We start from the raw sequence: 12133 nt of genomic DNA, 5'->3' as shown, positions 1-12133 counted from the left end.
GCATGCCTGAGACAGCCTAGGAATAGCAGTGGGCATGCATTACATTACCTTTTTTTTTTCTGAGCTGTCATGTGCAGAGTGGGAGTGAGTGGTTGGGTGTCTCCGTAATCCATTCAGTTCTGCTTAGACTGACAACATTTATTTCACTGGGGGTCTGGATTGAGATCCCTGGGCACTGAAGAGGCAGCAGACATCAGAGCTTTTAGCCTCATTTGTCTTCACCTGTCCTGGTTCAGGTGGGCAATGGAGCTGTGCACCTTGTTTTGGCCTCTTTGTGTCACTGTGTTGGAGCTGTAGATCATATTCTTCCAGTGGCTCTAAGTCTGGAACTTGACCTGAGTGGCCTGTGAAAGGATCTTACGCTGAGTCTGAGGGGGCAGGAGAATGTTAGTTTCCTTCCTCTGTCACCTCACTCCCTCTCCCCTCCTCCTGCAGCCTGTAACTGTAACCTGCATGCCCGGCGCTGTCGCTTCAACATGGAGCTCTACAAACTCTCCGGGAGGAAGAGCGGAGGTGTCTGCCTTAACTGTCGGCACAACACCGCGGGCCGCCACTGCCATTATTGCAAGGAAGGTTTCTACCGGGACCTGAGCAAATCCATCACTGACCGCAAGGCCTGCAAAGGTAAGGCAAGGAGAGGGCCTTTGGGTGGGAGACTGTCCACATAGGATCTGTACACCCCTCTTTGCCACCTATTTTGCCTATTCTCTTTCCCTAAGCTGTCTCCTCTCCATCCATCCCTCCTCTTTCTCCTATACATCTCTTGGCTGCAGTGTGTCCTTCCTTAAATGAGGACTACTTTTTAAAATAAAATCTATTTCTTATTTGATGCAGCTGCTTACTCCCATGTGGACTTCCTTTTTCCTCCTGCCCCTCCCTATATTCCAGTCACCACCAGTTCCCTTCCTCTGACTGGCTCTCTTCTGAGGCAGACACCTCTGCAGCTTTTCAAATGAATGGATGAAGTGACAGAGCAATCTGAGGGCAAAGAAATAAAATGGAAGGTTACTAGGCATGTCTTCTGCAGAGGAACTGAGCATGTCATCAGTGGGAGCGTTTTAGTCTCTGTTATACAGACGATCAGGATGGAATACATGCATCCCTAATCTAAATTTGTATTTCTTATTTCTAATGCATCCATCACCTTAGTCTCTAGGGGTCCATATATATAAGCATGTAAAGCCTCGTCTGTGTTGGAAACTTGCTCTACGGTAAGTAAATTGATTTAAAATTGATCTAGTGATACAGAGCCAACCACTAATGTAGATGCACTTAAAAGGATTTAAGTCACTCTCAGAAGTGATTTAGATTAAAGCAAAAGATTACCACATGGGTTTGCCTGACTGAGAGTGTCCATTTTAGGAGTTTGTACTGCTGGCACTTATTGTTTTTGGTTACACTGATCTGAGTTTTCTAGTACAGAGCCACTGGAATGGCCTGATTTTTAAGAGTTGTTGAGCACCCATGGCTCCTGTTAATTTTGCTCCTGTTAATTGCAGCCAAAGGTATTAGTTTACTACCACTAGAATCAGGTAAGAACCATTTTGGATTCAGAATTACAGCCTGATTCTGTGAACTACTTGGAAAACACCAGTTCTTTTGGGATGTGGACCTCTCCTTACCCTGGTTTTAGCTCTGAGTTTGGTAGTGCTCTGGAACCAAGCTGAGATTAAGCCTCTTTCTTCACTCAGATCCCTCCTCAAGCACACTTCCTTCATGAAGCCTCATGGGTGACAATAGTTCCACCAAGGGAAGTTTGCTTCACATAACAAAAGATACAGCTTGCATCACCCTGACCATCAACAGAAACATTATTCATCTGGACTCAGATCCTGGCCCCATTCAAGTCAATGGGTTTTGCAACTGACTCCACTGAAGCCAAGATTTCACCCCCAAACCCTTTGTCTAATTTAGGATGGTGACCTTCTTTTGGAAAGGGGTGTGGCTTCCTCTCTGGCATGTAGCACATTGTAATGATAATAATAAAGTATGTATCCATTGCAAAAGAATGATGGATTATCCATCTTAAGCCTGTGGGTGAGCACAGAAAGCTTTACATATTAAGGAAGACAGCTCAGAAGGTATCTATCTCATCTCCACAAGTTAGCCAGCTTCTGGGATCAGATTGGTCTTCAGCTTTTAATTTCATTTCTTGTTTCAATTTAAAAGAATAAAATACTTTTCTACCTACATTTACCATAAGATGGGCAATACATTCAGGGCAGTCTGCTTAATGCTTCATCCAGCTACCAGCCACATTTCATTAGTTTCCTTGGGAAAGCACTTGGAGCATCTTTACATGTGCTGAAGGGAGAGGAGAAAGAGGTGTTAATTACAGCTGCTCTAATGAAAGTCCCCCCCCCCCCCCCCCCCGGTGTCTTGTGTATTCAGCGGCCCATGCTTCAAAATAGCAGTGGGAGAACTTTAACTAAAGCTCGTTCAAAGAGCTTTAATTACAATGCTCCTGCTGCCATTTTGCTGAATACACAAGACATGGAGGCTGCGGGAGTGCACTAGTTAGCACACTCCAGCTGTAATTACAGTGTGTTGGAGCAGTGTCTCTGTACATCTACAGGCACCCTTAGGTGCTCAAGGTAGCAGTGGAAAAAAGCATTCTGTCCCCCAGCTGCCAGTGAGGTTTTCTATACAACTAGAGCAGAGACATTTCAAAATGAATCTGGAAGAAAAAAAATCCCCCTATGATAGCTCACATTTTCCTTCTGTCTCTTTCCTTCTGGGTTCTAGAAGCTGAAATGCCCTAGCATAGAGTCAGGAGCCAGGCTTTTTTTTCAGTATTTCAAGGCTAGTTATCTATATGCCAGAGATGCAGGACACTGTAAAGGAGTTTTGGTTATGCATCCAAGCCAAAGTGGCTGTACTATTCTGAGGTTTGCCTTGTGCTACTTACTAATTCCCAGGATGGTGGTAGAGGTGGTGTCTGGCCTGGGAGACTAGGGGCTCCTCTGATTTTCAGACCTTGATGTCTGCCAGATGATAGTGGCTAAGCATCTGCTCTGGGAGTGACCCTCCCATCCTGTACCTGGCTCTGGGGTGCCAGAGTAGATTGTGTGAATCAGTGCCTTGGTTTGCTTTTTCTTAAAAGCATTGCAGGTCAAAAGCAGCACTAGACTGAAAAAGCTCTTTTGATGTAAGATCAGCCTACAAGCAGTGACTGCTGATTTTTCAGGAAGAGTGAGGGGGAAGAGACTTTAACTGGGTAGCAACAGAATGAGTTTAAAATATACACATTTGGCCCGTGAAGGGTGCCCTCCTAGCAGATCATAATAATTTCTAGGTATGACATATTTGTGGCTTACTGTAGCTTGTCCATTGAAGATGTGCTTGGGATCTGCATACTGCTAATCCAGGCTGCTAGGCCTGATATAGAAAAATTACTCCCTGCCCCACCTCCCACCCCCTTCCCCCAGGGATTTAGCCGAACGTGGATGTGGAGAGGAGAGAAACTTCACAGTTTTAACAAGCGCCTCATAAAGTGAAAAGCAGCAGTGGCAGAAGGAGCGCAGCAGAGGCCGGGTCTGGCACGGGGAGGTGAGACCTGCCTCACAGCCAGGTCATTAGGAAACGGAGAGCTAATCATTTTTAATAACCCGAGCAGCTGAGTTGGCAGGCCGCCGTGTATGTGCGTCTCACCTCGGCAGCCAGCTTTCCCCCAGCCTGGGGATTCTGTGCTCCCTCCAAAGTGCCATTAGCCTTTCAGAGACTTGCCGTGGCAACAGCCTTGGAAACAGCACCCCTCTGCTACCCCATCTAGCCATGAACACATTGTGCTGAACATCTTGTATTAGAAAAAAGCATGAGTCCCCTCCAGGAAATCACTGCAGGAATGGAGTTGGAACTGGGGGGTGGGGGGGGGAAGTGCATTGGTATGGCATAAGATCTGTAAATGAGCACCACATCTCCAGAAATTAATTCATGGAGCATTTGCTCACTGATTTTGCCAAGGGGCAGTTTCCTTCTCTACGGAGAAGTGGGAGTGACTCCCAGAATGCTATGGGGGACAGGTGAGTACCTGCACTCCCCACTTCTGGACCTCTATAGCATGTCTCCCTGGCCATCATGCTCGATTTGATGTTACCTAAGCAGTGCTCATCATGCAGTAGCTCTGGAACAAAGAGAGGCCGAGTGTGCTGGAGGCTTGTGACACTTTTGAGGGCACATTTTTGGGGGAGAGGAGTTGGGAGTGGGTCAGCCAAGCTCCCCCTTCCACCAGTGTTTCCATGGCATCAAGGAATGCCATTCTGAGACCTGATGCACAGCTGGGCTTCAGCACTCAGGCACCTACTTCCCATGAGAGACCCATGAGAGACCCCCTCCCTTAGCTTTGCAGGGCTTGGGCATAGTCCTTCCTGATGTACCATTCAGCCTAGTGCCTTCCTCTCTCTCAGCTGTGTAGGGAGGAAGGGATTGCTTGGATCTCTATGTTAGGGGTTTCACATTGAATTTGAGGATTCTAGTGCCATAGCTTTCATGCATCAGGGCCCTGGGCTGCCACTGAGTGGTAACAGTTGATGGATCCCACTGCACAGCAAGAAACAGTGGCGACGCAAAGGGGGTGCATGGGGGTGCACGTGCACCCCCTGAGAGCACTGGTGCACCCCGTCACATCAGCATTCCCTACTTAGGTGCCGGACGGTGGGGCAGGTGGGAGCACTGGTGCCCCTCCTGAGAGTGCTGGCTACAGAGTGGGGGCGCCAGGAGAAGTGCTGCTGGCACTTCTGGGTTGGTGCGTGCAACAAGTGGGGGGGACCCTCCCCAGTCGCTGACTGACCGCTGTGGGGGCAAGTGCGCCCCTCCCCCTGCCATCCCCAACCTAGGATATACCAGTCGCCCATGACAAGAAAGCCAGAAAAGCTGGACTGGATGCTTATCTTGCTGGGATCCTATGACCCCAGCTGACTTCCTGCCCTTTGGGCAGGGGGCTGGACTCGATGATCTTCCGAGGTCCCTTCCAGCCCTAATGTCTATGAAATCTATGAAATTAAACCAGTGTCTTCTACTCACACATCTTCATTCCAGCATCACTGGCATTGAGGGCTACATGCAGCTCAGACACTTTCTAGGAGTACTTCTGCTGTCCCCAGGCATGGGTCAGTGTGCCTCTGATCCCAGCCCACCTCAGCCACCACCATGTGATTTCCCAGGTAACAGCTGTTAGGGGAAAGTACTCCCTAAATATTGCAACCCAGCATAACAGCAGCAGGGCAGGCAGCAAATTTGTCAGCTTGTGGTTTCTTGAAAAAGCCCTGAGTCATTTCCTCTGGGGGGTAGGGAGGGGATTTGCAGGAACTGTAGCTGCAATGAAATCTCCCCTGGCTCTCCCTACCATTCTTTCCTCTCTCCCTTTCCCTCCTCTCTGTCACGCATGTACAGGCTTCGCTCTTACCCATACACACCCCTGCTTTCAAAGTGTTGATACTGGACGCTCATTGAGGTAGGCCTTTATTCCTGTTTTTGTTCCATCCCTCAGCACCTGCTCTTCTAGCCCTGAGCTCCATCCTCACACAGTAAACAGATGGGCACTAACCTATTCTGGGCTTAACCTCTCTCATTGGAAGAAGCCACAAAGTCTTCCCCTCCACTTAGTGATCCCTCCAGAATCTGACTTCAAGATCACTCTAGCTAGTATTGCCAAGCCCAAGAGCACCATAAATATGTGCACAACATACCCAAAGATGGATTTAAAATTTTGAAAAGGGGGCGCAGATGGTGTGGTGCATTCTAATATATAACACAACACATCATTTTCTCCAATTAAAAAGGAACTAGAAGTTTTACTAATATGCTAAAGGTCTAGGGCTGAATTATTCATTTTAAGATCAAAGTAAAAACAAATATACCTTTATTGAAACATGCATTAATTTGCTATATCGAATATTATGTATCAAAACACCAGAAACTGTGTTTAAACTGGGTAAAAAATAATCAAAAGATGATGTTTCATTAGCCATTAATCATTACAATGAAATGTACATCTCTTTTCAGATTCATAAAACTAAATCAAGACTTCCTGAGCATCTTGCCAATGCACCCAGTGTTTCACTGAAAGTTATTTCCACACAGGAGTTTTAGGTAGAGTTAAAAACAGTCCGCTAGGCTGTAAAATAGGAGTTACATTACCAGGAGCCACTAATAGACAGCAGAATTGCAGAAAAAAGGATAGCTTGATTAATGGAATATCAAGACTATTAAAAAAGGCGAAAGAGTCATTAACACCTGTGGAATGAAGAGTTCATAGATAGATTCATGTAAGGGACTGAAAGGGACCGCACAAGATCATTTTCTCTAGCCCCTTCCACAAGGCAGGAAAGACAACTTGGGCCAGGTGACCCCAGAGAGGTGACCATCCCGTCTCCTCTTGAAGATTTCCAGGGTAGATAATTACATCACCTCTGGAGGGAGTTTATTCCACAGTGGGGACACCCTAACTGCAAAGAAGTGTTTCCTAGTGTTAAGCCTGAAATAGTCTTCCAGGAGTTTGTGGTCATTACTCCTGGTTTTCCACAAGGGAACCCTGGTGAACAGTTGTTTGCTGAGCTCCCTGATATAGTGGTGAGCTGCTATCAAGTCCCCTCTCAGCCTTCTCTTTTTTAGGCGGAAGAGACCCAAGTCCCTCAGCCTTTCCTCATATGGCTTGCCTTGCAAGTCTCTGATCATACAGGTGGCTCTTCTCTGGACTCTCTCAAGCTTTTCCACATCCTTGTTGAAGTGCAGGACGCAGAGATAGACACAGTACTCCAGATGTGGTCTCACCAGTGCTGAATAAAGTGGAAGAATCACTTCCTTGGTTTTGCTTGAGATGTTGATGCATGCCAGAGTATTGTTTACCCAGCTGGCTACAGCATTGCACTAACGGCTCACATTCATACTATAGCCTATTATTACCCCTAGGTCCCTTTCAGTCATGGTGTTAGTGAGTTTGGTGCCACCAAGCCTGTAAGTATGTGGGGGATTGTTCATCTGCAGATGGAGCACTTTATGCTTCTCAGTGTTGAACTTCACCTGGTTCTGATCTGCCCAACCTGCCAGCCTGTCTACGTCCACCTATATCTGCAGCCTATCTTTAAGCATGACCACGCTCCCCCATAACTTGGTGCTGCCCGTGAACTTGGCCAGTGAGCTCTTTACCCCTACATCCAAATCATTGATAAAGATGTTGAAAAACACTGGACCAAGCATGGACCTCTGAGGCACACCACTGGCTACTTCACACCAGGATGACACAGATCCGTTCATTAGAAATCTCTGGGTCCTACCCTGCAGCCAGCTTCCCACCCACCGAACTGTTGAGCAGTTAAGCCTGCAGTTGGCCTTCTCCACTGACCAGGCCTCCTCCAATGACCTGGCTTCTTCCAATTTTTAAGCCTGCACTGGCCTTCTCCAATTTTCCTGTGACAACATCATAGGATACCAGATCAAAAGCCTTTTGGAAGTCTAGGTATACAATGTCAACCTCCTCTTTCTTATCCAGGTAGAGAGTTACCTGGTCATAGAAGATGAGATTGGTAAGACAAGACTTGTCCATGATGAAGCCGTGCTGGCTGTCATTCAAAATCCTACTTTCTGCAAGCCTTTTGTACATAGACTCCTTGATGAATTTTTCCAGGTTTTTCCCTGGAATAGAGGTTAGGCTAATTGGCCTATAGTTGCCTGGGTCCTCTTTCTTCCCGTTTTTGAAGATGGGTACAACATTGGCCCTCTTCCAGTCAACCATAGAAAGGTAGTCATTCCCACCATGTCCATTCTGTATCCTATTTAGCATAATTTTCCCTTTGATCCAGTGAAATACCAAAGCAAAATAGTCATTTAGGAGTTCCATTTTCTCCTGAGTGTCGGTAACCAGCCAACCTGAGTTGTTAAGCAATGGACCCATGCTTCCATTTGTTTTCCTCCTGTTCCCTACATACCTAAAGAAGGACTTCTTATTGTCCTTGATTTCTATTGCTAGTTGAAATTCAGTCATCACTTTAGCCTTTCTAATGTACTCCCTACAAGTGCGGGCCATTGTTGTATAGTTCTCCTTGGGGACTGTCTCAAGCTTCCATTATTTGTATGCCTCTTTCTTCTTTTTCAAGAGGACCATGATATCCCTAATAAACCAAGTGGGCTTCCCAGCCCTTCTGCTACCTTTCCTCTGCAAGGGAATGGTTTTCTTTTGTGCTTCAAGGATCGTGTCCTTGAGGAACGACCATTCTTCATGCACTCCTTTCACTTTTGGTCCCTGGTCCTGCAGCGCTTCCCCTACCATTGCCCGGAGCTTGTTGAAATTCACTTTTTTGAAGTCGAAACCTTCAACCCTGCTGGCTGGTTAGCCTGCCTTGCAATGGACAGTGAACGTGATGGTTTCATGTTCACTGTTGCCCAGGTTACCCTCTATATTTAAGTTGCTCACCAGTTTGTCTCCTTTAGCCAAGACCAAGTCTAAGACAGCGTTACCTCTGGTTGGCCTGTGCACCTCCTGAGTCAGGTAGAACTCTTCAATACAGGTCAGGAAGCAATGTGATCCATCCAACTTAGCCAAGTATTCCTTCCAAGAGATATCTGGATAATTGAAGTTGCCCATGGTGACTATGTCTCATGCATGTTTGGCCTCTGCCAGTTCTTGAGAGAATTCCAGATTGAGCTCCTCCCCCTGGTTTGGTAGTCTGTAGTATACACCTACAGTTCAGTCTCTCTTGCTGTGCCCCCCCCCCCCGTCCCCTTTCCACAGTTTGACCCAAAAGGTTTTGAGCCGCTCATCTTTGGATCCTATGTCGGCATCCAAGAAGGTGTACTGCTTCCCCACATAGAGAGCTACACCTCCACCTTTCTTCCCTACTCAGTCCCTTCTGTGCAAGGTGTAGCCCTCTATGGCTACGCTGCAATCATGTAAGGTCTTCATAATCCCTGCTAGATTGTAATGCCCACTGGAGAGTAGGAGGGCTAGTTCCTCCTGCTTGTTCCCCGTGCTCCTGGCATTAATGTACAGCCACCTGAGTCCTCCAGTTGAGGCAATCAATTTCTTATCATGCTAAGGGAGAACCGTTCCCTCAGGTCTTGCAAGAGTGAAATTCCTAGTGTCCCTAGTGTCCTATGGAGCTTTCTTGTATGTCGATCCCTGGGCATGCTCCAGTCAGTGTTTCCTCAATCTTAGCTTAAAGCCCTACCTGTAAGACTGGCCATCCTTCAGAATGTTCAGAATGACTCGGGAAGATTATAATGAGCCATGAAGTCAATTGACTCCCTCAGTGCTGCCTGAATAGAAATGCTGCTGCCACTGCCAGGTGGTTATTTTTAAACTTTAGGTGAATCAGGAATCAAAGAAGGGCAGAGGGGAAAGGGAGGGCAACTGCACCACTGTACAACCCCCTCCCCACAATCAATCCCTGACCCTAACCACTCACTCAGAAAGGCAGTGCAGCCACTGTATAGCCCCAAGTACAGGGCTGGCTCTGTTTTCAGGCTCTTTGTATCAGCTGTACTTATTGGCACACACAGGACAGCTTGAAGGCAGTTTCATCACCTAGGTTTTGGTGTGTTCAGAGCAAGAATGAGTATGTGGAGAGAGTGCTTCACAGCAGCCCTTCCAAATGCCATGTAGACATACCCTCATGGCCCACTCCAGAGAAGTCCTGGCCCTGCAGTGCTCTGGGTACTGCCAGCTGTTGTCACAGAGGCCTTGGTCAATGCTAGCTTACTCCACACTGAAGATCCTGGGCAGAGTGTCACCTCTCTTCCTTCAGATTTGCACAGCTATGAATGCATTGGGAACAGAAGCAGGTTTTGCACAGTATTTTATGAAAAGAACACATATCTTTATGTATGAGTCAGAGGCTTGTCCCAGCTTCTTTGTTACAAAAATCAGGTTGGAAATCACATGAAGTTTCCTGTATATCATATCTCCATCTTGTCCCTGTGAGATAACCAGAAAGGCCTTTCTCACACAAACTGGTCCTGGGCCAAACTGGGGAAAGCAGAAAGAGCACTAAAATGAAAAAAATTAAAATGGTAGAATTACATTGGCCAAATATTTCCAGTCCTCCATGGCTCAGCTGGAAATGTCTTGACATTATCATAACCTGGAGCTATGAAAATAGAGGCTGTTGTTAACTTGCTTATGTTTTTTGCTTGGGATTTAAGTTCCCCCTTGTAGATGCCCTATTTATTTGACCCTACACGCATGCGTGAGCACGAGCTACTAGAGAAGCTCTTCAGACAGGAAGACACCAGGCTGGGGCTGGGAGTGGGAAGGTTTTTTTTTTTTCTGTTTTTTTTTTTGCACTGGTCCTGGAAGCACAGTCAATGCATGGAGTGGATGGAGCATGCTCCAATTCCACCACCCAATACCAAAAAGAATCTGCTCAATATAGACCTCCTGTGGAGGACATATCAGAGGGTCAAAAGCCCCACATGAGCGGAAGGCAGGAGAAGGCTGCAGGGCCTGCCCGAAGGGGGGGGGGTGGTGGGGTGTGTGTGTGTGTGTGTGTGCGAGAGAGAGAATTCAAAGTACCAGTCGGATTTATTTCCACACACTGCTAAGTCATGGGAGGGACTCAGTGCATTTCCTCCTCTGGCTTTCTTTCAGGCATCTTTATTTTCAGGGTTAAGGGTGGAGTAGCAAGAGAGGCCCTGGTCTCCTCCAATGAAATGCATGGTGGCTTTGACTTCCTAATCCACACAGCAAAAGGCAGCAGCTTGAAGTCTGTCAGGACAAGTCTTGTTCTGATATCCTCACAGGGAGTAATTGCAGAGTATTAGGGCAGGGTAAAGCGTCTCCATTAAGAGGCAATTCTGCTACAATTTACAGCCAAACCACAGACTGTAATGTATGGGGTGGGGGCTCCCATTCCTTAGAGCCTGTTCATTCACTTACCTTTTAGTTCTAGGGACAGAGCTCAGAGGCAGCCTGGGGCAAACTGCTGCTGGCCGCCTGCAGGGTAGGCAGAGGGAGGAGGTATGGGGAGAATTTTCCCAGTGGGTTCTGACATGGTGATGTTCCTGGAGCTTCATCTGGGACTTCATTTCCTCATTTAGGCTCAGGGGAAACAACAGGAATCCCAGCTAGGTGAGGAAGTGGCAGGAATCCATAAACATGGCTTGCAAGTGCTACTGCTTTTCTATGTCAGGGAAGGATACACTGGGGGGGAGGGGACAGAGAAGGAGGAGCCCCACCATGTGATTCACTGGGAGAACTCTACAAAATGAGTCTACTTGCTCAGCCAAACTGAAGGATTTGGGCTCTTTACATTTCCCTCCACCTTTGTCACCCCAGGAGGTAAACGCCACTCTAGCTCCTAGTATTCACTGCAAGCAAAAGGCAGGTTTCTGCCAGCTACATTTTTGGGGGCCTTATCTTGATGCACTGGCTGAATTTGTCAGCAGCCCCGGAATGTTGCGAAGTTTGACAAAGCCAGGTGAACATTTGCACTAAGCCTGTCCCCTACTAAGCTGCATATGTTAAGCAGAAGGCTGATTCTGCAGTTAGGACACTGCAGCACAACTCAGAGGATCGGTGTTCAGTGCCTGGCCCTGCTACAAACTCCCTGCAAGATCTTGGACCAGTCACCTAATCTCTCTGGGTCTGGTTCCCAAGATATAAAATGGGGACTGTCACACTTCCTTTCCTGCATTTTTTTCTGTAACTTGTTTATTTATATTGCAAGGTCTTTTAAACAATTATTGCCTCTTACAATTTGTTTGGCCAGTGCTCTGCACAATGGATGATGCCTTGGCAGCTACCAGGATATGAATAATAACTTAATGGACACCATTTCCACCATGGGATCCATAACATCTGTTCAGCACCAACAGACTGCTAATTCTCATGTAGAGAACAGTGCAGTTAATGAGCTGCTTCAGCTCAGCTGAGTGCTGAGACAGGCTCAGTTGAGTGCTGAGACAGGCAAAAGAGCAGAACCTCACCAGGGTCCATTTTACTTACCATGCCCCAGTTAGACTGCTTATAAATCACCTCCTCTGTGTTGTCACTTGGAAACTTGCAGGTACTGGGAAGTGAAAGTGCTCACAATGGCAGAAGTCCTGATTTGCTTCTATGTTCAATCTTTAGCTGTGCTTCAGGTTTCATAGTTTCATAGTTTCTAGGGTCGGAAGGGACCTGAACAGATCATCTAGTCCG

General features: G+C 47.0%; 1 protein-coding gene across 1 annotated transcript in view; it reads left to right on the top strand.

Moving 5' to 3' along the window:
* The window catches only part of NTN3 (netrin 3), a 76479-nt gene that overhangs the window by 20032 nt on the left and 44314 nt on the right, over positions 1-12133 (top strand). The window contains exon 2 of the mRNA XM_019539942.1: positions 436-624. Coding sequence (XP_019395487.1) covers positions 436-624 — 189 coding nt within the window. The remainder of the gene's footprint in view (positions 1-435; positions 625-12133) is intronic.

The sequence above is a fragment of the Crocodylus porosus genome, unplaced genomic scaffold (genome assembly GCF_001723895.1).
Source record: "Crocodylus porosus isolate Cpor-Errol unplaced genomic scaffold, CroPor_comp1, whole genome shotgun sequence".
NCBI lineage: Eukaryota > Metazoa > Chordata > Crocodylia > Crocodylidae > Crocodylus > Crocodylus porosus.
The sequence above is the reverse complement of the archived record's forward strand: the minus strand, read 5'-3'. Positions and strand labels throughout refer to the sequence as shown.